Raw genomic sequence first — 26,900 nt, 5'->3', positions numbered from 1 at the left:
AATGTCAGCCAAAATTTGTATAGCAGTGTAGTTAGATCTCTAAATTCCCTGAAAGCGTTGATCTTCATAGTGAATTCATATAATCTGGTGTCAAAAATTGTTGTCGATTGTGGAGCTTTGATTCCCTTATTATTAGTTATAGGTCCTTCGTTTAGTATTGGAACATTGGACAAAGACGTATGTCATCATAAAATAAAATCGAATAGAGATTTATTTAAGGAAAAAAACGAAAATGACCGTTATTTTTTGAACACAACATTTTCGCTCAAAATCCTCCAAATTAAATCTAAATTACTGAGAGTTTCTAAACTTAATCCTACTGTATTTAAAATATCCTAGGAAGGTAGTGGTTGGCTGAGTCATTGATTGCAAATTTTAGAAGAGATTTGAATTCTACAAATTCAGTTCGATGCAGTTTTTTTTTTATATATTGTATGACTCTAGAACAAAAATGTAAAAAATTCAGGGGCTTTTTAAAAATTCAGTAAACTTTATAATTATAATTTCATTTTTGTGCGATGAGAAAAGTTCCAACTTGTTGGCATATATTTATCACCTTCTATTATTATAAAAATAGTAAAAAGGAAAAACTTGGTTGAATAATGCCTTTAATCTGCCTTTGTGGTTTGCTTTGTAACATACTGGCGACGGCGAATCTCAGCTTATATAAGGGTGTTCCAGAAGTTTACTACATATTGAATAGTTTTAATATTACTAATAATACTAGAAATACTTGGAAATAGCACAATACGATCTTGATGACTGAATAGTTGATACCTCAGTATATTTTTTATGAGGGCGTGTGGTCTATATTCGCTTGACTAATCTGCACAGTTATATGGGGTAATCTTTATAATGTTACACTATACCTATAGCCGCAGTTAATTTCGATCTTTATTAAAGGCTCATGAAAATCACTTAAAAATATAGATAAAAGGAATATAAATATTATTTTATTCCGGGTTAGGTCCTATACAATGACCTCCGATCAAATATCAAAAATTGACAAAATGGCGTAGTTCTAAAAAAAAGTGTCGTTTATTTAATGCCAATTGACAATTCAATCAATCAAACAGATCGTATGTCATTGTAAGCTAAATATATTCAAGAATACTTAGTTTCAATTTGAAGACGGCCGGTCAATTTCTCGTTGAGTCCTGATGTCAGCAATTTTGAAAAATGTCGTTTCAAAAAAAAAAAAACGCATTTAAAGTCTCAACTATAGAGGTTTATACCTGCTAGAGGTCGCTCTTTAGAACGATGACATTCAAAAACTATTCAAGAGACGATCTTGCCGATTTGCCAGGAGATTTTTTAAAGTATAAACAATCGAATAGGTAAAAAAAGGAAAAATCGATTTTTTGTCACAATTTCGTTTTGGTATAGTTTAGCTGCTTATTTATCGTCAACTATGTCCAAGAATTTTCTCTCAGTGTTTGAGTATATGACTTAAATATAGTATAGTTTTGAGCTCTAATTGAAAAGCAAATGTTTTACTATTTTCCCGACATCGAAGCAGATATTGACAACACAAAACTGCTGGCATTTTAAAGTGCAACATTTTATTTGTGTGACTTTTTCTTTACAACAAATAGAATATCAAAACAAACACAATCGTGCATTATAAAAACTTCACTGTTTCAGTCTGTTTCGACCCCAAAAAATGTGTTGTAATAAATAAATAAGCGACCAAAACAGAAATGCAATCGAATAATACCATTTTACTATACTGAAGTATAGAATCTTTATGCTGGTTTCTTTTGTTGACAAAAACCATTAACATTCAACAGTTGTCTTTGGTCGTGTTAGCTTTGTTACTTCTTCGCTTTGGACTTCGCTTCTGCCAAGAATGTCATTGCAGTCACGTACTACGAGTAGTTTGGAAATTGTATAAAAAAAGTCATAGAATTAGAGAGGAAAAGGGGGGCGCAAAATGTAGTTTTACCGGTTGCAAGAATTTCCCTTACTTTTCTCTATACGCGTCGGAGTGCCTTTGGCTAAGACCAACACTTACACAAACTGTTCTGTGGTCTGCAAAGTCTTTTATTCATATACTCGTATGTATTAGTTTGTTTTTGTGTTTGTCAAAAACCATTTAAGTACAACAGGTCCCGAAAGCCTATTGCTTGCAAGTGGCAGCAACAAGTTGCCAAATATTGCCAACAATCGGTGAGGCAGTTGTTCTACCAGCAGATACATACAACCTGCTTACATTTTGTCTGTATTCTCACATTGTATGTACTCGAATTTGTTGTTAAACACGCTTTTGTACTTTTTTTTACTGTACATTAAAGTACATTTATTGAGGTTGCTGTTCATATCGGCTTATAAGGAGAGTATTGAGTAATAAATAAAAAAGCTTTGGCTACTGTTTTGTCGACTGTCCAATTTGGTATAGTCACGTGTTTTCAAATGTCAATTATTATTTTATTTTGAACTCTTCAGAATATTTGGTATTTGAAGATAAATTTTTATGTTATATAACGTCCCTAGGTGAATTTTCGAGTTTGTCGGAAATTGATACCACCCAAATCACAGTGCTGGAATCGTATATAAGCAGTCTCTGACCGAGTATAAATTCCGATCTGACTGATATGGTAAGGTCGTGATGTGATATGCCACTATGGGTAGTCAGAGACATTTCAGTAATTTTTTTTGAGAATTTTCAGTAATTTTTTTGCTATTTATCAAAAATTTTGCTATTAATCATTTTTTTGAAGTCACGAAAATTTGCAAACATTTTTAATAATTTTCAAAGTTATTTGTGTTGACCAAGTTCCAAAAAAGGTCGTTGCGATGACAATCATAAATCCTTGGAGATTCATCTAAAATCAAACGGATAAGAAAAATTAGATGTATAAAAAGATCATCCTGGGCCCGATCGAAGCTTCTTTGGTTTTTTCAAATATTAATAAAATGGCGGCCTCAGGAATTTTTTTCCAGATTTTCGGGAAAAAATCAACAGTTAAAATTGGTCTTAAAAAATCGAAATTTTTGAAAAACAATAGGCTCTGGTCAGACCTAGGATTATTATATATTCTAAAAGCTGTACAAATTTCATAAAAATCTGAACGGTTTTCGAGTTACAGTTATCACCAGTTCAAAAAACATAGTTTTGAGAAAATCGGAAATCAACTTCGAATTTTCAGAGAATATTTTTAAGATGTTACACTTAACGAAAAAAAGAAACATTGTTTTTTTTAATCTTAACTACCCCAAAACCCTTAATGTACCTCAAGATATTGAATTATGCTATTATAGTAGAAAAACAAGATTTTCTTGAAAGGTCAAAAAGATTACAAGAAGTATCAGGAACTTGGCTTAAGTTTGGTTTTATCAAGAATGTCAAGGCATTCGAGGTCTATTTTTTCAAGTTGGTAAAGCGGAAAGCACCTTTCTGTTCTGTGGCTAGGTGATCTTAAAAGATTTTTACCAGAAGAGATTATTGCGGGAGTACCTTCTGAAGAAAATTATTCCGTGAAGTTAGTCCCGTATAGTTTCCTTCATTTTTTAGAGTCACAATACATTATATTGGATTTGCTTAATATATATAAGTTACAATCTAAAGGTACATTAATTTATTATCAAATAGTTGAAGACAACATATGTTATCTTACAAAGCCATTTGTATATTGCTTTAAGCGTATATGGTATCTACACTGGAATTCTTTTGCTGCCGTTGGTTGGTATGCCTTTAATGAAGTTGTTGCGAATTTATAAAATCATTATTTATACTATTCGAACATCACAACGTTTAGATATTTCTCTGCCTGTTAGAAATGATTATACAAGCGGTATGTGATGTTCTTAAGCGTGTCTTGGCTATTTGATTCTATTAATAAGGGTTGCCATTTCGCTTAAAATTTCTCATGAGTTAATAATTTAATTGCCAAAAAATTTCGAATTTTTATAAATATTTATTAAAGCGCCTAATTAGAAAAAAAAGACTACAATTTTTCCCATTACATAGAGTTCATTGGTTTAAGTCGAATTCAGAGTTCGTTAAAATAATCTGTTGCTAGGCGGTTTCTAAACAATCACTAAAAGTAAACGCTTGCAGTTGTTTGTACAATTATCAACTCCTTTGTCAATCAGGTGTTTAGTTTCTTTTTCTTTAAACACCCAATTTCGTCTCTCTGAAACATAGAGTTAGTGTCAGTGATGAATGTTTCGAAATCCAATTTAGAATCTCCGATGTTTTGAACATGAGGTGCAGATGAAAGGAAAAATGCAAAGGTAGACGCTCTTGCTAATGTTCATGAAATAGGGCTACGAGAACTCAGTAATTGCATAATAAAAACGTTTGGTTTCAAATCTTGTTTAAAACTCTAACCGCGACAACACTGGTTATGGACACCGTTTTTAGTGCCGCTAGACCAGCTAATTCTTTTCAATGCTAAACACTAGAAGTTAGTAAGGGAGATTGAGCGCATGCCGGTTTCTAACTGTATAAACATATACAAAAATGAGCAGCGCATTCGTACAAACCGCTGAACGGCTCAGAGCGAAGTGGGCAAGCGATGAGTGGTTTGGTGGTGATTGCGAAGCCCAGAGAGAGAGCCCGGTTTTACATTGACCCACATGCATGTATTTGGCAAGAGAGTAAAGTCAAGTAAAACGCACACTCACTTACACAAACTATGATGACTGAGCCAATCTGGTGAAGTACATATTAAGTCACGCTGAGGGAGACCGAGTTCAGCAGGGAGTCGGTCGGTAAGATGAGGTTGGTTGGTTGGTTGCTTAGCCAGCATATGAATGTTGGTGAAAAGCAAACGGCCAGAAATGTCAGTTTCCAATTGACATTTGTCTGTTTTACTTTGTGTTTCCATTTACTTTTGACGTTTTGAGGTTTGCACTTGACGTTTTCTACGGTCATCGTCCGTCATTTGCGCGAGCTGTGTGTGTTGCTTTACCAAGCTGAACTGTTTTGTTTATTCCAACGTTTCGTAATAATTTTCGTCTTACTATTTATTGTTGGGTAGTGCATAGTTAATAGCTTAAAGTCTGTATTTATTGGTGCTGCTGTTGACCTTTGCTTTATTTACGCGCTGCTGTTGCTAATTCAAAATTAATTAACAAAAACAAAATGTGTTCAATTAAAACGGTGCTACAAATTTTACTAATCTGTGTCGCGTTGAGTGGCACAACGTTGGCGATTAATTGCTATGTCTGCGATGCCTCAGACACGAAAACACCCTTCCAGTGTGGCGAATGGTTCGAGCGCTTCGACGATCCCGACATACAGCCACAGAACTGTTCCAATGTCCATGAGGCCAAGTATTGCATCAAGCATATTGGACGTTACGAGGGTGGCATTGGTGCGAAACGTTTCTGCTCTTCCAAGGATTTGGGCAACTATTGCGATTATGTGAAGAACAAAGGTGATCGCATGGATTATCGCTCGTGCATCTTTACCTGCGACACAGATGGCTGCAATGCAGCGGGCAGCTTGAGACCATGGTTAGCTGGCGTGGTTGGAACTTTACTTTTGGCAAGCTTTTGGCGTTGTTGAGTAAGGTGGTCACCAAGCTTTGATGCAGTTCAATAACTCGAAATTTTTAGTTTTAAGTCTTAAGGTTCCAAAACTCTGTAATTATCTCCTATATATAATTAACTTTTGGTCTGTAAAAGCAAGTGCCTTCTATTCTACAAGTTCTACGTACAAATAGTTTACATGCATAAAACAAAATTATATTTAATTTCCTTTTGAAATAAAATGTTTACTTATGGAAATTTATGTGTTTTGTTTTCACTACATCTCAGCTTAATCACACTTCACTACTCGTTGTACACGCCTAGTTTTAATTTGCTCTTTTTTCTTGTACTCTCAGTGACGTCATGTCTACGTATTGCTTGTACAGGTCTATAAGGGCGTTCGTTACGGCTTAAGCCAGGCTTACTCAGTCACTCAACCACAGTGCTCCTTTTCAGCTCACTCTCTTAGCCAACTCAGCTTGATGTTCGTCGCAGCTCTCAATCTCTCTCTCTCTCTTCGTTACTTCTAAATCTTCGTAATTGTGCTTGTGCTTGTCTTATAAAGTATTTCTTATAAAAATACTAAAATTTTGTTGCGTTCAGTGTTGCTTCTGCTTGCTTCAGGTTTCTCAATTGGCGCAATCTTTAATTATTTGAACGTTTGACCTCGAGCGGATTGCTGATTGCTGCTTTAATTGACTCAAGCTTGTGCCCTTTATTGTATGTTCTCTACAGAAAACAGGGTGCAGTGTTTGATAAAGATTTATTATTCTAAATTTTTAAAATATTGATTTTACAATGTTTTTTTTTTTTTAATTGCATATCATGAAATGTAACATACGAGTATTTTAACGTGTGATCGAATTGAGCATAGATCGATATTCATTATATAGATGGCGGGTGAGAATATTAATAAATTCTATCCCTCTATCACCTAATGATAAATTTAGCCAGGCGACGTGAATTAACCCTGCGTGCTTACGGACGTATTTATCCCATATTTAATTTCGACATACAGTGGAACTTCCATAACTCGAACTTATATAACTCGAAGATCTCCATAACTCGAAATATTGAATTAGAAATAGCGTTTAGAAATCAAATTTCATAAAATTTTCCTTCCTTAACTCGAAGTTCTCCATAACTCGAACTCTGGAATTGGCTATAAAAGTCAAATTTCATACAAATTTACTTCCATAAATCGGATTTTTCCACCGGGACATAATGAATTTAATATCTTACTATCAAAGAACAATTTTAAAAGAGTCCCTCTATATCTTATGGAGACGAAGAAAAAATTTGATATAACATATAATAGATAACAGAGCCAAAGATTGGCCAACTGCAACAAACAAAATTACAGAACACATGTTTTAACGAATGTTCATAAAACTTTATGCGAAGTAAACATACTATATAAAAATTAATGAAATTTTAATGAAAAGTTTATAACTCGACGTCTCTCTAACTCGGAGTTTTTTGTGGATTACGGTGATTCGAGTTAGAGAAGTTCCACTGTATTTGAATTTAAAGCTTTTGCGCATTTCTTTTTTTATTACTATTTTAAATTACTGTTATATGCCTTAGCTCATCTTTATTTTTGAATTTTTCGTTATATCACCTCATTATCAACTATGCCTTTCCTCTTGTCTTTCAGCAATTCTTTATAAGTAAATATAAATAAATATAAAAAGCACCCTTTACTTTATGTGGTAAATATTGTCTATAATCTGCTAATCTTTAGAACCTTTAGTCTATTGTAACAGTTTATTTTCTTAGAATTATTTGTAATCAGTACATTTAGTTAATTTCCACCACATATGTATGTATTTATTTATTCATTTTTGATACACTTCTATTATTACAAATTCCATTACAAAATTTAATCAAAATATAGTTTTGAAATTATTTTGGAAACTGTAATTCATTAATGGAAACATTTTTGCTCTACATAGTTTTTACTTCGTAAAAGTTCCATGAAAGTTTGGATATACAAATGTAGCAAATGTCGCTAATATACAACTTATTTCAAAAAGATTACAATAAAATAATGAAATCAGTATGTACAGTCCGATTAATCGGTCTTATCATAGGCATCGGCTAAAATCGGCCAAAATATTTGGTATCCGCATTCTTAGCCAATTCTTTGTACTTCTTTCGCATGTCACTTAAATCAATGTTTTTTTTTTAAAGCTTAAAATATGAATTCTTCTGTATACCTTATAAAACATAGTTTTATTCATATTTGACTGAACCTATCATTCCTAGCGCTAATTGTATAAAGTCGAATACTCGTATAAAGAAATTCAAAATAATTTCATAATGCCACTCTGATAGAAACCCTCATTGTTATTGTAAGATTTTCTCTTGAGGCGATTTTTCCACAAGCAAACAGATAATAACTGCCAGAAGGAGGGATACGTGGCGCGCTGTTTTGGACTCGGCTATAACCGTGTAAGCGGTGTCTACGCCAGTCAAGAAGAAGAAGAAACAGATAATAATCACTTTGTACCTGGTCTAGACTATAAGCTTCTATCGAGTCAAAATCTATTCTGGGCAATTACTTCCTTCAGACTGTCCCATTACCCATCAAAGACATAGCAAACCTTTCCTGACCGTAAATCCTTGCTTGGACATCGTTTGCGTCGTCTCACCACGATTCAACTTCGATCGTTTTCGCTTGACGTTTTCGTTATTGAACCACTTTTCATCAACACTAACCATTCACTTAAGTATGAAATGGAAATTCGGTCGATGAAGTTTTGCGTAATCTTGTATGACAACCATACTTCGAGCTTCATCATCAAAAATACTGATCGCACTTATCGTGAAAATCATGAAAGAATCGGCATCGACCAAAATTGGGGATCGGTTTGGACTCTAGTACATACATACATATTTATATTAATAATGCTCATACGTCCTGTAGCACCAGGAGCTAAGGTTAATCGAAAGGTTATTTTGGTTTGGTTTCTGATTCCAAAGCAAATGTGAATCGCAACAACGGAATTGAGCTCCATATACTTGTGTTCCTATCAATAAGTAGTGTAAATTTTTCCACTTAAAAACATGTCGGTTTCTCTCTAAAATACTTGTCGGTTGATTGCAACATTGTATTCACCTTTCTCAAAAATATATCTGACAACTCTTATTATTCTTAGATATCGAAAAATAATCAAAATTTTTAATAATTATGTAATCCTTCTCAAAAATACTTTATTTCCTTTGAAAATAACTAGTCAAATCAATTAAGATATTTTTTATGGTTATGGAAATTCGAAAATCGCAAATTAACGAGTGATCAGATTGTCGAAATGTGAACTTTTCTTGAGAGTTTGGTAATATTTTATAGCTAAGAAATGAAATCGATATACCAGCAATTAATGGACGGATTGTTTCAAAGGAACGATGTTCAGTAACAGCCCTGAAGATTTGTACATATATTGTTTCATAAAACTTGAGACCAATGGATGGTCAAATCAAAAGTTTTAGAATGTAAAAAAATTTAAATTTAAATACAAGACTATTACCATTTCTATTTGAAATGAAATATGTTGATGTCTTTGGTACTAAATAAAATTAATTTCCCCACTAAAAATTCACATTGGGTGTGGGACAGAATTAAAAAATCATTGTTTAAGTATAGGGAAATTTTATAGCAATGAACTTAACCATTTGTTGTGTCTTTCAAACACTCTTTTGTTGTCAACTTTTGTCATTTTTATTTTTGTTAGCTGCAAATCTACGATTTATCGAGATCACAGCTGCCGAACATAATGCCGGCGACTAAGCAAAAATAAAGCAACCAACAACTCACTATTCAAATACGTTTTTTGCTGATTTGTGATTTTTTCAAACAAGAAATTCGCTAATTAAACTTGACGCTAATTTAGTAGACAATGAATTGAAAAAAAATAAATAAAATAAATCACAGAAAAACAACAAAAACTTTGCGCAAATCACGGTGCAATTGTTGTATGAAAGTTGTATGAAGTTGATTCCAACTGAAAGTTGTCAGCCGCCACTGCCACAATGTGAGCAGCCACAGCAGCGGCAACTAACAGTAACAATTTCGATTTGCCATTATAACCTACATACAACAAATGAATAAACAACAAATGCTTCATGTCGCACTGACTGTCACAGCAAAATCGATCATGTAAAACGATCGTTGGTGGCGGCGCTGATCAACTGTGCGAGCAAGCGATCATACATTTGTACATACAATGACATTCCGTTTCAATTCACTCCAATTCGCATTTAGGTTGCTGCCACTAAATTGTTGCTGCTGCTGCTACTGCTGCTTCGATGGCTGCTGTAATAAATGTGGTATTTTAATTTTACTACATATTGATCGCTTTGATCGTTTGCTACAATTGTGTGTTGTTGTTTTTGATCACATGAGTTTGTGGGTAAAAGTGTAAGTTATCAAGTCCGAGCAAAGGTGACACAAATACAATGTTGCACTGCTGTGACAGTTGTTGGGCTTCACCACTCGAAATCGCTAACAAATGGCTTGTTGTCTTACTTATGAAAATATTGTTGCAATTTGTTGATTGTTTCATATTGTGGAGCATGGAAGTATTCAAAATCAAATGTAAATATTTTGAGAATTTTTGAAATCTCGAGGTTTTTGAAATTTCGTGATTATCAATGCTTTTCGAGTCTCGGGTTCCCTGCTTAACTTGTCATGTCGTTGTTCATTGAATTTTTTTTCCCTGATAAAAAGTCGGTATTTTTAATTATTGAACCTAATTCGATTTCGATACAAGGGTATCAGTTTCACTGGATCAATACTAAAATACTTTGAGAAAGAGAAAATGCCTTCGTAGTGGATTCCTCATAACTCTTATACTTGTATTATGGTCTCAATTTAGACCAATAAAATAAATGAAATCATTGTGGTTGGGAGTTAACAAATTCATAACTGAATTTCTGAAAGTAGTTAAATTGATAGCTTTTATGCTCTCGATTCTGTATTTTTCATCTAACGCTTTTAGAAAATACCATAAATGTATCAAGATTGCATGCTGATCTGAACTCTTGAACTGAATAAAACTCTTATTTCACTATTCTAATTGAATACTATTTATAAAGCTTAAAGTGTTTTATTCAAGAAATATATAAATTTTGAGATCATCTTAGACTGGGCTAAGCTAACTTTAAGTTAAAAAGTCAGGAATATGTTATTCTTTGGACTACATTTCGAAACAATTCACACTTTTAAGACTCGCATAAATTTTGAAAAGCTTAGCGTTTCTGGTTGTTTTTAACCACCCTAATTTTAAACTCGGTTCTGGTGTTTTTGGAACTCTGTGTTGTAGTAAAGTTTATTCAGGTTATACATACCTGTGGGCTCGGAGACAACTATGTAATTAAAAACCGATTTAGATGTGAACATTTGAGAATAAAGAGCATAGGCTTAGAATTCTAATTTCGGTTTCTTGAGTATGCCTAATGGGAGCGGTTTGTTACCCTTTATGATGTGGAGGTTACTATAAGTCGTGTTTACTGCCGCTATGTTACGATCTGATCTGGTCGACTCTGGAAAAACTCTTATCCGATAATCGATAATTTCAATAATATTAAGATTTCAAAGTTAAATTTGCTTTGAAATCTCATAACATTAGTTCTAACATATTGATATAACTACAGAGTCGTCGATACAATTGATTGATTACTCTTGATCCATGCCATTTAAGCGTTTTGCAAATTTTGTTCGTATATAACAATCATATATAGGCATTGTTGTATTCGCATGGTGTTCTGTTCTGTTCTGTTCTGACGACTTAAATTGCTACTTACGACACTCATTTATCACTTCATAAAGTTGTCAATTATGATTTATCGCTCAAAGTGCAATTTATTTATAACTTTTCATTATTTTTATGGCCAGCAGGCAATATTTAACAGACAATATTTTATAGAATATTCTTTCATTAACCGCTCGTGCTTTAAATAATCAAATAAATTTGTTAATTATCACTTCATTTATATAAATGGCAATTTTCCGCACAATTGAAGCACTCAATCTCTTCGAGTTAATTGAATCGGAAATTTTCGCAAAAATTTACATGAATGCATACTTAAGTACTTACTTATATACATATATGAATATACAAACAACTACACTCAAAGGGCAGATATCGAATTTGACAAGTTCAATTTGATAGATATTTCAATTATATCTGTGACCTATAAACATAAAAAGCGAAAACTAAAAATATTTATTTGTGTAAAATCCATATACTCGTACAACAAGCGGATTAGTGAAAACTCATACATGGGTCTATAGGTATTTGTACCTGCATGCTCTCGTGTAGAAATTGAAAAGAGAGAATCGTAAAAGATAATTGAAACCAAATTGAAAAGTAATAAAAAAATAAATCTGCAATCAATTAAAATTGCCTTGAGCTATTTTTAAACAATCGGATTAGAAATTACAATCGATATAAGAGCCGCAATGTGGGTTACGTAAAAGCGTACATGTGAATATATATACATGTACATGGATGAACTTACATATGTTTGTTTTACATCTTTGTGGTTACCTATTTAAATACAGTCTGCGATCATTTAATTATGAACAACAAGCTTTTGTTATAATAAATGTCTAGTAAAAAGAAATTCATATCATTTTCCAATAGATTACTATAATAATCCATATCTCGTATAAAAACAAACTCTATAAGACTTTAAGTTAAATAGATTGAGTTAGGCTGTAAGGCTGTTTCTCAAAGGGAAACACACGTAGACTATAAAAGACAGTCCTTTCTTAAAACTGGATCCGCCTTAGATTAGCAATTGGGAGTCGACAAAGCACCCTGAGCCTACTACAAATCTGCAGAGATTTTAACTTCTATATTCGCAATTTCGTAAGGTTGTTCGAAAAAGAGATATCCGGGAATTATTTTTCTTGAGCTCGCAAAGGCGAGACATTACAGAAGAAAGTGATTAGATGATTCCACCTCGTCTTCCTCCATACAGCATCCAGTAAGATTTGTAACCTTACAGGGTAGATCTCACAGGGCAGTGGCCAGTAAGAACCTCTACGACTTTTTTTTACAATTTTTCCAGGCCACTGATGTGATTGTTATTTATGGTTCTCATACTATAATAGTCCATCACACGCAATTCTGGTTTCACCAATTATATTCCTCTATTTTTGATGTCAAATTCCATCGGGATCTCGAAGAGAAATTGTCTTAAATAAAATATTGATGAAATCGTCGAGTTCGATCGTTATGTAAACACTGTTTCGATTTTCAAGAAGCTAAATATGGCTAGATCTAAAAAGAAGCACGATGTATGAGTACAACGTGGACCGAATTTCCATCTGAGTACAGCAGCTGAATCACAACAAAATCGATCAATTTCTGAAGCAGATGTTTACTAGTGATTGAATATGGGTCCTTGCCAGGATTAACGGTCAGGAAGGTTTTGCCATGTATATGATGAGATTGTCAACAATTGAAGGAAGCAATCACCTAGAAGCAGCCAGCTTTGATCAATATGAGGGGAGTTATCTTCCGTCTGGAGAATGCCAGGCCACATACATCGATAGTGACTCGCAAAAAGCTCCGAGAGCTTGGTGGTCCTAGCACCAAGCGACTATTTCCTGTTCCTGCCTATGACAAATGACTTTACCTGTGAAAAATTTGCCTAGAGAGGAGCTTGTGAAATACCGTCCATTTTCAGAAGCTCCTCTCTAGCCAAATTTCTTCTATGAAATGAAGAGGAAGGTTTAAAATTATCTGCAAAATGGCAATAAGTTATCGAAAAAAAGGATGATATTTGACATAAATAGGATCGTACTAAAAATGCTTAATAAAGCTTTCGATTCAATACAAAAATTATGGATTTATTTTTACTAGATTTTATATGTTTTCTCTGTTGAATAAGTCGAAGCGTTACTATTTTCGAGGTTAGTTTTCAAAATTTCAATTTGGCATTTAAACTTTTTCGAGGCTACTGTTATTATTTTTTTTTTTTTTTGATACTTTAACTTTATACCGAATTTCTCTAATAAAATGCTTTAAGTGGATAAGTTTAAAGTTGTTTATATATTTCTTTTTCACAAATTTATGTGACTTCAGAAATATAATCAACACCCCCATTAATCCTCAAATACCCTCTTGCTAGTATATTTTATAATTTAAATACCACATACTGTTAAATAAATTATTAATATTCCCACTGCAAACATAAAAACAAACAAACATATGTATTTTTTGTGCTTAATCTATGTAATTACGAAAGCTTGACATTCACTTGTTCCTCACTCACAAGTATCGGCGTCTGCGATGTTGATTGCATTTAACGATTATGTGATTGTGGGATGTGATGTATGAGCCCGTGCTGGCCGGCTGGACGGACATGCCCGTTGATGATCTTGTCCGGTGTACCTATTTACGGTGTTTAGTGACGACGTTATTGTTCGACTTGCTTTTGCGTCATTATTCTCGTGATTTTCAACTAATTTAATAACATCTCACTCACTTGTTATTTGTGTGGTTGAATTAAGATTGTGTGATTTGACCCACAACACGTGTGGCTGTGTTGCTGTAGAAAATTATTTACGTTTAAACTAATGTGCAATATTATGTTGCTTTCGAAGAGTTTATTGCTTAGTTGACAATTTAAATTTTTTATTAAAATTGAACTTATGAATTTTGATTGCGAGCTTTATCTCAAAAATCAGTCGTGTTAGCAGCCATTTAATACTTTGTAATGTAAGTATTGATTTTATTATTATTATTTTTTTAATATTGCCTATTAATGCAGATTCCAAACCTATGCTCTTTTTGACCTATTTTGATTATAACCTATCTAATACTTGTGTATGTACTACATTTGTTTATACGAGGACGGTTCGATAAGTTCTTATGTAGATTGAGCACCCGATGGCATCACTATCGCAGAAGAAATTGTCTATCGTTTAAAACATTTTCGTAGGTGGATACTGACAATATAATTTTAATTTAACCGCTTATGGACGTGATCGGCTTAGCGGATTTTCGAAAAATTTAGGGAAACCAATATCGGTCGGTGATTCACTTTTTGTTGTTCTAAGGGAAATCCGTAGTGAAATACAGAAGCTATTGGTTGCTGTATTCAGTAGGTCTTCTTCTTCAAAGGTGGTTGTTTGTCAAAAATTGGTTGCAAACCAGTTGAAAAGCGGTCGCATGTTGATTTTTCACGAGCAACGTCTATGTGACTCGAACACTGCTAACAGAAGACCGCCGAGTGTATGCATCTCAAAATTGCATTTTTGGGCACCGAAAAGCTGTGGGCTTCACAGTATTGTTTGACACCACTGAAGCTCAATCCGAGGGCGTTCCTGTCTCCGTTCGTGATCGTCGACGAATCATGGATACACTGGTACAAGAAACCAAGTAACAGTCGAACAGTCGGAATAGGTTGAGATACGCAAAAAAAGTATCTACTCCAAGTGTTTGTTTTTTGTAAATTTTTTTTTAAGATTTTTTTTTGTATAAAAACGGTTACCAATGTCGATGAGCCTCAGCCGCACTTCTATTGAAATTAAAAAAGAAAAGCAAAAATTCTTGCAAATGTCGAGAATTCGGCTCAAAAAGTGACTTTTTCAGATGAGAATAAGTTTGGGATGCAAACAGATCTCTAAAAATATTTTGTTGGGTTAATGTTGACACAAACGTCCAAGATCGATATAAAAAAAATCGATCTAATCGACCAATGCTTGACCCTAGAGACATCTATTGGAAAACGACGGAAGCAAAGTTGTAGACCTAATATTTTCAATCATTTTAAGGTTATGTACTTATCGGACTGCCCTTGCACTCGTATATACTATATATGCCACAGGTATATTGCGTGTGTGTTAGATTGATTAACGATTTGACGTTGTGTTGTCGCAACTAATTGTACTTGACCGTTAAGGTCAAGAATTTTTCGTGGAATTAATTAAAAAACAAAAAAACTCAACAAACTATAACTGTAAATACTGACTTATGTAAATTATGTGCTAGTAGACAACGTAATGATCAGGCAAATGTTTGTTTATTTACCTAAAATGTGGACGTATGCAAATACTAAAATCAATGAATTAATTAGTTGATTTTATGTTCAAATTTGTTGTTGTTTGTTTTTTTGCTGACAATTTTTTTTTTAATTTTTGTTTATATAAATACCTACATCTATATATTTGTGGAAGGTGATTTTCCTACAAAGTAATATATGTAGCTTCTACTAAGTACACCTACTTTCTAGGTGTCATTTTCTTCTTAAATTAAGAATCTTCTAAGCGACTTATGTCTCGTCTGCCGATCGTCTGAGCTTTCTCGAGTAGAAATATATAGGCTAAAAGCGGTATTCTCTACTTCTCTAATCGGAGGAGACATATTTTTATGACTTTGTACTAGGAATGGTTATAGAGTATTGCCTATAATTGAAAAGAGATAATGAAAAGTAATCAATTTATCAATTGCACAGCTACACTCTTTAAGTCCAATTACTTTATTAATTTTCAAGTCAATATTGAAATTGCATGGTGTATTGAAAATTCTTTTATTATAAGAGGTACAGTCAAAACCCGTTCAGATCTTTCAGTTGTTGCCGGAGCAATTGAGGGATTCGTAGGTTGAAACTTCACCAATAATGATGAACAGACCAAACAGCATCTACTTGTATCTCTTAAATATTAAAATTGATGACCCACCAAGGAACATAGTAAGCCTATTGATGACTTAATTTTAACAATTTTAGATCAAGTATCCATCAGGCATCCTTCGATTTCTCCTGTTATCCAACCAATCAATATATTATTAAACTACTTTTTTGAGAACTGAGTTTAAGCCGGAACTATAAGCCTCATGTATCATGTCTTTTGGATGAGGAACATTTAGAATATGTCCTACTTTTGGGCTTCCTACAGCTAAATAACTTTCCATTTACCAAATTTTTATCTTGATCCACAATCCGGGTTCTTGATACCAATATTATCATCTCTTTTGAAATTATTGTTGATCATTCTATGAAAGAACACTTGCTGTCTTATATAACTTAATATGAAATTAGTACAGTGCTATTCAAACTGTTTGTTTGCAGGAATAACAGACTTATGGAACACTTTACTGCCAGTTACATATATATTTCTGTTTACAAACATCAACAACTCATACTAATTCCTTTAAGACAATTCCACTCAAAACATGAAACACTCTTGCCAACTCGAAATATATTACGATGCTTCTATTTCTGTACTTCCGTAGAGAGCGCGTTCGCAGTCGCACTTGCAGCATTATTTTCATTATTTTTGAAAACGCATTTTATTTTATGCCAGATTTAGTGGTGCGTTTTATCTTCACCTTTACGCTGTTAAATGCCAAACATCCCCTATATGTGTGCTCTATGTCACATCGACACGTCTTCAATGGCAAGCAAACGCTGCAGCAATTACTCGACGCTTTGTAGAGGGAAATGACGCGCATTTTCCTGGAAATGGGAAGTGGAAAATGTGCTAATGCGTCTGCATTTCTACTTAGTATTCTACAGCCAGAGGCAAATGCATGCCTACATTTCAAAGTAGAAACATATTTAGTACACACCGTGTCAATTGCCTCAACTTCTATTACTCCAGGCAGACAGCATAAATAAAGCATAATATGTATTGCCCACATACATTTGAATGTATGTACGTTTGTCTAGTCTCTTGTACGGGGACGGCTTAAGTTGAATGTGTTCTTCTGTAGTACGAAAATAGCGACGCATTTTCCTCGTCAATGTCAAGGGAGCATTAGAGTAAAAGGAACGATGCACATTTTCTAAATACGTACAAATGTTGATGAATGTTCGAAGTTTCTGTTGAAAAAGTTCCTGAAAATTCTGATCGTATGAATTTCAAATTGAAATTTTCGACATTCATACTCTTTCAGAGATATCTGTGAGATATTATGAACAAAACCTCATAATTTCGCTGACTTTGTTGCCACTCACTTGATGTCAAAATGTGACCAAAGTACCCTTAATACCCTTCTGACTGATTGTTTCCTGTTTCCAGTACTGAAAGTATTACAAATTTGAGATATACGAGGTATGTTCAAAAAATAACGGGAATTTTCAAAAAATCCTAATTTAAATTTTTTTTTATCTATATATCATGATGTATATGATGATCTATGATACATGATGTATATGCCCCTGAAGTACGACTAACGTATATTTATGATCTTTTCGATTTTCGTTTCTTAAAAGCTCACAGTTCTTTGCTTGTTCGTGATTTCTTGACCGAAAAGAATACTGTACTGATACGCCAGCCTTTACTCTGTGTGATTTCCCAAAATAAAGAGGACCTCATAGGTCCATTGTTTTACATGCATACGAGAGAAGAGCCAAAGGCTATACCAAAAATCGGTTTTAAGAAGTGTTTCGATGATTGGAAGAATCAGTCCCTATTTTTCTTGAACACGCCTATATTAATAATTTCAAAAAAAAAAAAATAATAATTTCCCGTTATTTTTCAACACATTTCATATGAAAATAGAAGAAAAATATAGAAACTTGAAAGAAATGTTTGAAATAACTGTATTCTCGAAAATCGAAATCGAATTTGCTTTCAAAAATTAATTGTGAATTGTTAGAAACCAATAAACCATCTTCATCTCCATTTTAATACTGAATTTCGAGGAACTTTTGACTCAGAATCTACTGTTGAGCATACAATTGTGGGGTGTTTCGAACGCTGGTGGCAGCATGATTTTTAAATGCATGCGGGTTTCGGTTTTTCAGCATTTTACGTATGCACAATTACTACTTCAACATTTGTAACATTTGTTTATAGGTGTGTGTGTTCCTTGAGTTTGTATACATCAATTTATTTTTAAAAGGTTAGGGAAAGCTCCATATCTATACATATAAACACAACGCACACACACATAAAATGCATTAAAGTATACATAAATAGGTGTTCCTTGCATTGCGAGTAGGAAGCGTGCACGTATCCGTAGACGGAAAATGCACTCAAATGCCAACATGGTTGTTGGGCTGCTTGCCAGCAACCCGCTGTTTGCCTGCGCTCTTTCGCCGCCTCTCCCTTGCTGACACTGACCTTGAGCGCATGCAATGTACACAGATTTCCTTAGATATGCTGCTGGTTTTGTTTGTTCAAAGAAAAATACTGCTTCATGCCTACGTGATAAATGTGCACAGCACAAAAGTGGTGTGATGGACTATTTGGTGCTCTATTAAAACATTATGTTAAAATAGTTAGATATATTTCTTTGAATGTAGTTTCTTAGAATTTGTAATTGGGTCAGGCATACATGCATTCTTAATAGTGCTGTGTATTTTTACGTTTATTGAGCCATTATCCTTGTAGTGGAAAAAATTTGTATTGTGTTATAATTGTATGTAGTGTAATTTTCCTATTGTTGATCAGTTTGGTTTACCTTGTAGTTTGGGTTTCTAGGATCGTTTACAAATGTCTTACGTATATATATAGCTAATTTGAATGTGCATACATTAAGATCCTTGCGCAATTAGTTAATAGTTTAAGGTTTAGTTTCACCGAATTTCTAGTCATAATTAAAAGATTACAGGTCATATATGTATGTGCATTAGGGTGGCCCTTATTTTACAAAGTATTCCGATTCTCAATCGCACCTCCTAGAAATATGCGAATAGCCCAAAAACTAGTATATACAAAGTTTTGGGTCAATCAAAAAAGGTTTAGAGGTTGCGCAAGGAGCTTGAAATCCTGAAAAATTAAGAATTTTTGCCATTTTTATGTCTCCATATTTCAAAGCCACACTATCTGGTTTCCATACCGTAATAAGATCTGCATTTTATTACCTTTCCAAAATTACCACAATCTTAAAAATCGGTCGATTGATGGTAGAGTTACAGAAATACAAATATGAAAGTAAATTTAATGTGGTGCATTCTCAAGCGTCGCATGCTCGTGATATACCGTTACCGCACGGTTCTAATGTTATTCTTATTATCTTATTACGGTGACTTTCAAATATGGAAGTCTGAGACATAAAAATGGCAAAAATTCTTATTTTTTCAGGATTTCAAGCTCCTTGCGCAACCTCTAAACCTTTTTTGATTGACCCAAAACTTTGTATATACTAGTTTTTGGGCTATTCGCATATTTCTAGGGGGTGCGATCGAGAATCCAGAAACTTTTTTTATCCTCCATACAACTAAGGGCCACTCTAATGTGCATACATATGTAACGTGTGTTTTTATCAATTTTCATTGTTGGTAATTGGAGAATAATAATGGAGTTTCAAAATATTCTTTAACGTTTTTCATATTTGGTTATAATAAATCTCTTTACATACATCCGGTTACATTATTTGTAGCATAGTTTTGGGGGCTACTGGTTTAAACCGTTATAAAAGATTCGTTAGTTTAGGTCTAAATTTTAAGGTCATTATCAAAAAAAATCGAACAATTTTCCAGATTGTTATGTTGTGGTTAAATATGTTTTAAAGCCTTTTAAATTTTTAGAATATAAATGGCATTTTAAAGTCGAGCAAAAGTGTGTCACCAAATTTGGTGTTTGGCTCGGCCTCTATTTGAATATCTTTCTGCTCAGTTGAGATCACCACTAAACTAGGTGAAACTGCGGTGTACAACTAATTTAAATATGAAAATAAATATAATCATAACGATTTCCATTTTTCTGTTAAAAGTGATTAGAATAGAATATAGATCGGTATAGTGTTCTACACTTTACTTATGATCAGGCCACATCCAAATAGCGGGAAATTGTAAGGCTGATGAGTTGTCTCACTAATAGTAACATGTGAAGATGTAGCAGCACCGTTGTTCTATTGCGAGTTACTACTGGGCAGGTGCGCCTCGGCTGAGCTGCTGGTGAATCGCAGGAAGTCTAGCGAGCTGTCCTTTCTATGTATAGTTCATATATCCATTTGCATTTGCGCTGTCGTCAGATCATTTTGGCCTAAGGTGAATCGCAGGAGGACTACCGAGCTGTTCGTCCTTAGTACAGTTGATCTATCCTAAGTGGTAGGAGTTCTAACTGGTCATTGGTCCATCACAGTCCACGCTGTAAGGTTAAAAATAGCGAATATAGAAGTGAAAAATCCTTGCAGATTTGTAGTAGGTTTAGGACGCTTTGTCGAATCCTAATACCTAATCCAGGGGGGATATCCTAGCTTCACAAAGTACTGTCTTTCCTAATCTACGTGTGTTTCCCCTATGAGGAATGCCATACAACCGAGCCTAACCTAAATTATGAGCAGGAGTTGCGGATCCTCTGGCTCCGGGATACCGGATAGATTAATTCTAAGTTTTAACATATTCTCGTTGTAACCCAGTCGGATTTGTAATTTCCCTTAGCATTGGCCACAAATTTGAAGCCATTTTCTCCTCTTCATCTATATTTTTTCTCGAATTTATTAATTGATTAAGGCTGGATTCACTGCATAAAGGGTTACGCACCTAACTTCTTTATGTCCCTCCGTTTTTTTTAGATGCGATGCCAATTAGGTTATTAATGATTTTTAGAAAAATTATTCCTCACCAGTCATCAACAATAATTATCGATTACGTCTTCACAGCAGTGTCGGTTTTTGTTAGTTTATCATTCTGGAGAATTCTTTGCGTTTTATTTCCTAAAATAGTTCAATTTACACAATTAAATATACCCAGTATCTCGTTTCTTTACCCTTAATGAATTCTTTCGGCCTTAAAATCGACTGTGAGTCCTTTTATAGTCTATTAGGGTCTCTTTTAGCAGCCTTCAATTCTTCGTATTCACATATTGTCATATTTATAAATTGTCTGATTTGATCTGATAATCACTCGAGTTCTCAAAGTTATTGATAAGATTCTTGGCTTTAAGTAAAAGGTTCGTTCATTTATAAATACATAAATTTTGTTTTTAAAATTACTCAAGTCGTCATATCTGAATACATTACTTCACTTCATAACTTTTTATATCGGTGTCCTCCATACGACCAGACATTCATTTATTATCGAGTTCATTAGCGGTGTATGGAATATTCCACGACTAGTGTGAACAATTTACAATTCAAAACACTCGTCTGGTTATTCGAACGCCACTAATTACTATTTTCACCATTTCACTTATTTTACAAGAGGTTAATGAAGGAATTAACCCCAAATGAATTGCTCACCTCTAAACAGACTTGTACGAGTTAATTTACATATGATGCCCACCATAGGTATATTTAGGATGCAAATTGAGTATTTCGAGTAATTGGGGACAATTAGCTATGCAAATGTTGCAAGTTGAGCAAATATTTCTTATGCATATATAAATTGATAATAAATTGCAATAAATTACAATAAAGCCAATCGGGAATTTTGCACAGCCACAAGCTACTGTTGCATATGGCAGACGACTGCAGCTAATCTACATGGCTAATTGAGTCAAGTAGCAACGTTAGATTTGCATAAGAACTCTGCAGACAGGGCACAAGTGTATAAGTAGTAAGATGTTCTCGAACAGATGAGCTGGCGTATTGAGGATCGCCACTCGAAAAGTGGGTCTGAGAATGCACCTTTCTCGCTTGTGCGCGATATTATATCGAAAAGTGGAGCAATTAATTGCACTTTGCATTGGCATTGCACAGCTCTTCTTCTAATGCTAATTTAGTTATGCTACAGCGAAAAGATCGCCATAGCTCGGATGTGCTTTCTGCAGAAATGAATTAATTTTTGCGAGCACAAAATCGACGCAGTTAGTGTGTATTTATTTGTTTTATATATGAATGTTTTCGTTGCATAATTTAAAGAGTTCAAAGTTTGAACGCTGATGTTATAAATTAAATGTAGCATACGAATAGCATTAGTAGTCCCACATCCAATTAGTCTAGCCAGTTGGTTAGCAATTCCTTCGTGTCGAATTAAAATAAATTACTAGGCTCGTACTCAGCACGAGCTCAATCTCATGCCTACATTCTCCGCAGTCTTCGTTTGTAAGACACAAAATACTAAACGCTTCAAAACAACTAAATACCTGTATTTAAATTATATTTGTGCCATGTGCTCGTGCTTTGTTTTGCTATTTTAGACAGAAATTTGATGACGCGGTCATTCACTTTGTGAAACAAAAAACAAAATTGAAACCAAAAAAAAAAAATCCCAAAAGCCGCTACCACTTTTAAGCGCTTTACAAAATAATATAACAACTACAACAAGACTCATTTTAAAGTGCCTTATTTGTATGCCCAGCAAATAAAGAAAAGTGGCCGGCGTATAAGCCAAGCCATTGGTAGCGTGTCTTTGTAGTTGGTGGTATATAAAGCTCTGCTTAAAACTTTTTTTTTACATTTTTTAATTCTTTTAAAAGTTTTTTTTTGTATTTTTTGATGATGTGACAAATTTTAGTGAATTTTTTGCTTCTCGTTTTTTTTTTTTGTGAATTTTATTATTTTTTCGTGTTGGCCTGCTTTCAGCCGAATGAAACTTGTCGATGAAATCATGAAAACTTCGAATCGCTAACAACTTCAGCAGTGAAACAAGAAAAGTGAAGCGCGGAATGTAAAAATATATAAATGGGTTTTACGTGTTGTAAAGCATGTAGTTGGTAATGCTTAAGTTCAAAAATCACGCTTCAAGCTTGCCATATTCTATCAAAACCAGATGAGGTGACGCGTCTTAGAGCTGCGGTGACTTAAGCCGACAACAATTTGGAAGAAAATAAGTATTGAATTTTGGTGAATTAACTAATTCGTAGTTAGTTGAAAAGTCAACTGCTGACATATTTACCTGAGCGACTGGGAGTCCCATTGTTTCCTTGAGATCTATCCTTTGAACCTTCGTGTTATTATCATTATTATTATCGGTTTAGGAAATAACCTTCGTGCCATTAGTGTCGTTTTCGAAACCGAAGGGAATTATTTTGTCCTCTTCAGACCTTCGTTTAATGATTATGCTTCAATTTGGTCATTTATCTTCTTTTGGTCGGACCCTCATGAATTTATTATCAGTTTGTTAAGAAGTCAGAGGTAGTCAGAGACACGAAAAAATTATAATTTTCAGTAATTTTTTTTTGCTATCAAATCATGTTATTTTACAAATGTAATAATATGGCGTTATTACATAATGTTTTGACTTGAAGATACGAAAATTTGAAAAAAATTACAATTTCCAAAGTTAAAGCGTTTTGTTTTGACCCAGATCTAAAAAAGGTTAAAACTATCCTAAGTCCTTAGAGTTCATCTAAAATCAATCGGATAAGAAAATTAGTTTTATAAATAGATAATCCTTTTTAATTTTAAATTTAATCATATTTTTAAATTAACAAAATGGTGGTTTCTGGATTTTTTTTCGCAAATTTTCGAGAAAAAATACAAAAATTGGCTTTAAAAAATCGAAATTTTTGAAAAAAATCCTTTGACAGGCCTGAGTTTATTATATAAAAGCTGTATAAATTTCATTAAAATCCACTGAGCGGTTTTCGAGTTACAGTTGTCATCAGTTCAAAAAGTAATAATTTTGAGTAAAGCGCATTTAAAGTTTCACGCGAACGTTTTGGAGTGCCCGAGCACTCTTTGTTATTTGTCGAATAACTCTAAAAGTAATTATTGGATCAACTTCAAATATTCAGAGAATATTTTTTAGATAAAAATAGATTTTTTGAAAATTCTGACTACCCCTAACCCCTTAATGGATGGACTCTATTGTTTTTTGAGATATACTCTTCTTAAGTTAAGCTGCACAAATGCTTTGTGAGGAATCGATAATCGCGTATAAATGGTGTGATCCCTAGAGGGCTAAGGATGGGACTATATTTTTTTACAATGTTTTCTGAAATTTTCTTTGTTTCATACTCTGGAAGTGTGTCTGAGCATTTCTTTCTTGACAGCCCTTTATTTTGTCCAGATGAACTATCTATCTTAACAGATTTGTAAAGGGTTCGCAGCAAAATTATTTAAATAAAAAAATTGTAAATTGTAAACGAATCATTTTGCAGCCAATTGAATTAAATTATTGTTTACAATGTGATTTCATTAATCATATGCGATTCAAAGAAGCGCTGAAATCGTAGAATATTTCTTCAATTAAGCAGGAAATACCACTTAATAAGGTGAAACTACTGCCGTCTATAATTTATGTTCGACTTTATCGTGGAAAAGCTAATGAGTATTACTTTCTACTTGCCTTGGCTATATAAGGTGTGTTTCATGAAGATTTTGTCTGACTTTCAGTTTGTATTTGAGTGGGTACTTCAGGCTCAGAAGTTCTACATCCTCCTACAAAACCAACTTTCAAGTTTTCTCCGTCACCTAAAACTAGTTCTACATTTATCTCAGTGATTACTAATTGAATTCTACTTCGACAAAAGTATTGGTCATATGAGAATACATTGTATTTTGTATTAGCATTTATTGAATAAGCAAAACAAAAATGGAACAAGTTGAATATTAGACTTCTACAGAGTATCTGTAAAATTTTAATATTTTGCTTTGTGTCAAGCGCTTGTCTTGTTATGGCTTGCCATGCCACTAATTTGCAATATTTCTGCGTTTATTTATTTTTTACTTTCACAGATTTTTATTTTTATTATACTAGAAAAGCAAAACCGCCTGAGTGATATAAAAAGTTGCTTAACAAGTTGCCATTGACCACAAATTTAGTGCTGAATAGACGAATACTATATAGTTAGCCATAAATTGCAAAAAATAAATCAATAAAAAGAAGACAGTCGAAAGACAAACCAAAGTCTGTATATTTCTCAGGTGTGATAAAGCTAGTTTTTACAACGCCTACAAAAGCTGTTGCTGGTGTGCACTTAAAACAGCTTTCAAAATTCATTGCAATCACAGACAGACACCTTTAACACACACATATATTTTTCTGGTATAGACTACATAGTTGTCTTCATAAGATATGTGGACATTTACCGTATTGGAGATTTTAATATACACACGTGATCTCCTGTTCGTAGATGTAGATGTGGTTATATGTAACTGTAGATGTGGAACTCATGACGAATGGGAGTAAAATAAATAAAAATATAATAAAAATAAATTTTTCAGCGGTTTATAATATATCCCATATAACTTTTGCGATACCGATTTCTAAGGCATTTGAGGCGAGAATTATTTTCTATTAGATTGAAGGGTTTGGATCATGTCACGCATCCTCGATTAACTATTAGTTGTTCGACAGAAAAGAAATAAATTTATTCAAATGTCTCTTGAAGGTTAGGCCTAACTAGAAAACATATATTTTCAATTTTATACAAACGATACCAACTTTTAAAACTGCCTGGTAATCTGTTCAATCGCCTCAAGAAACACCAAAAAAATGATAAATTAGGTTTATTCCTAACTCTTTCAGTTTTCAAAATTGGAAATGTTTCCTCAGCATAGTTTAGATCCCCGAATAAGGAAGTGGCAGTCAGTTAAATTCAATTGTTGTATAAAATGGAATTTCATGAATCATATGTGTTTCTAAGCAACGCTGAAATCATTGAATGCGCTTTCAATCCGGCAGGAAATACCTCTTGATAAGTTACAACTGCCTCCGTCTACACCTTTCGCGGGAAAATGAATGATTAAAAACTGGGAATTTATTATTTTTACTTATTATTTCTTGATATAAACTGTGTTAAGTCAAGATGTGGTCTGGTTTTCAGTTTTCTTTGGTGTCCGGGTTTCATCATCAAAACCTGCGTTGGACGCTTTTACTGATTCAATTTCATAAATCAAAATTGATCAAATTAAAATAAATAATACGTTTTGCTCCAGGGTGTCCAAGCGTTTTGAACATTCCAATAATAGTTCCGAATCAAAATGGGTGTCCTAAGAATTTTTTGAGCACTAGTAGTGTGCCTATACAGTTATCTTCCAAAATTGTTTTTTTCTTTTAAAATTGTAAACAATATTATTATATCACCAATTATAATTTTTTATTTATGGGGTCAAAATCAACAACAATTTCGTAAATTAATAAGCGATAAAAACCGGTTTCATTTGCAAATGGGATTTCTTTAAATGAACAATTAAAATTTCGCGTATGTAATTACAAGCCATAAAAAGCTTTTAAATATTATAATAAAAAAGTCAAAAATAAATAGTGCAAAAAATGCAAATCACGCGCGTTTAAGCGATCTGTCAAAAAGACAGCACTCTGAATTGCTGAGTCGGGTACTCAGAGCTTGGAAACGTGCTTGAAATGGTAAACAGACAAATTAAACAATTAAGAAAAATAGAAACAAAATACAATATAACTGTAATACTGAAAAGGTATTTAAATAAATAAATAAATCAAGATTTAAGTTTAAAAAAAACAACTTTCTGTAAATAATAAATTAACTGGCTTCAAGTACGAGGCAACTCGTTTCTGGATTTTTTGGTAAATTGTAATTTGTACAGGGTGATTCATAGAAGGGAGATTTGTGGAATTAGTCAGTTTTTATGTAATCCACCAAAGTTTTA

General features: G+C 33.5%; 1 protein-coding gene and 1 long non-coding RNA gene across 3 annotated transcripts in view; both read left to right on the top strand.

Annotated features, from left to right (window-relative positions):
• Positions 1–26,900, top strand: part of LOC128922323 (uncharacterized) — a 115,889-nt gene that overhangs the window by 40,430 nt on the left and 48,559 nt on the right. The window lies entirely within an intron of this gene.
• On the top strand, positions 4,752–5,740 carry Tif31_0 (Protein TIF31 homolog). The gene has a single exon (XM_011184105.3). It carries the CDS (start codon positions 5,090–5,092, stop codon positions 5,513–5,515), a length of 426 nt encoding a protein of 141 aa, XP_011182407.1. The 5' UTR covers positions 4,752–5,089; the 3' UTR covers positions 5,516–5,740.

The sequence above is a fragment of the Zeugodacus cucurbitae genome, chromosome 5, assembly GCF_028554725.1.
Source record: "Zeugodacus cucurbitae isolate PBARC_wt_2022May chromosome 5, idZeuCucr1.2, whole genome shotgun sequence".
NCBI classification, from domain to species: domain Eukaryota; kingdom Metazoa; phylum Arthropoda; class Insecta; order Diptera; family Tephritidae; genus Zeugodacus; species Zeugodacus cucurbitae.
This window is presented reverse-complemented; position numbering and strand designations above follow the sequence as displayed.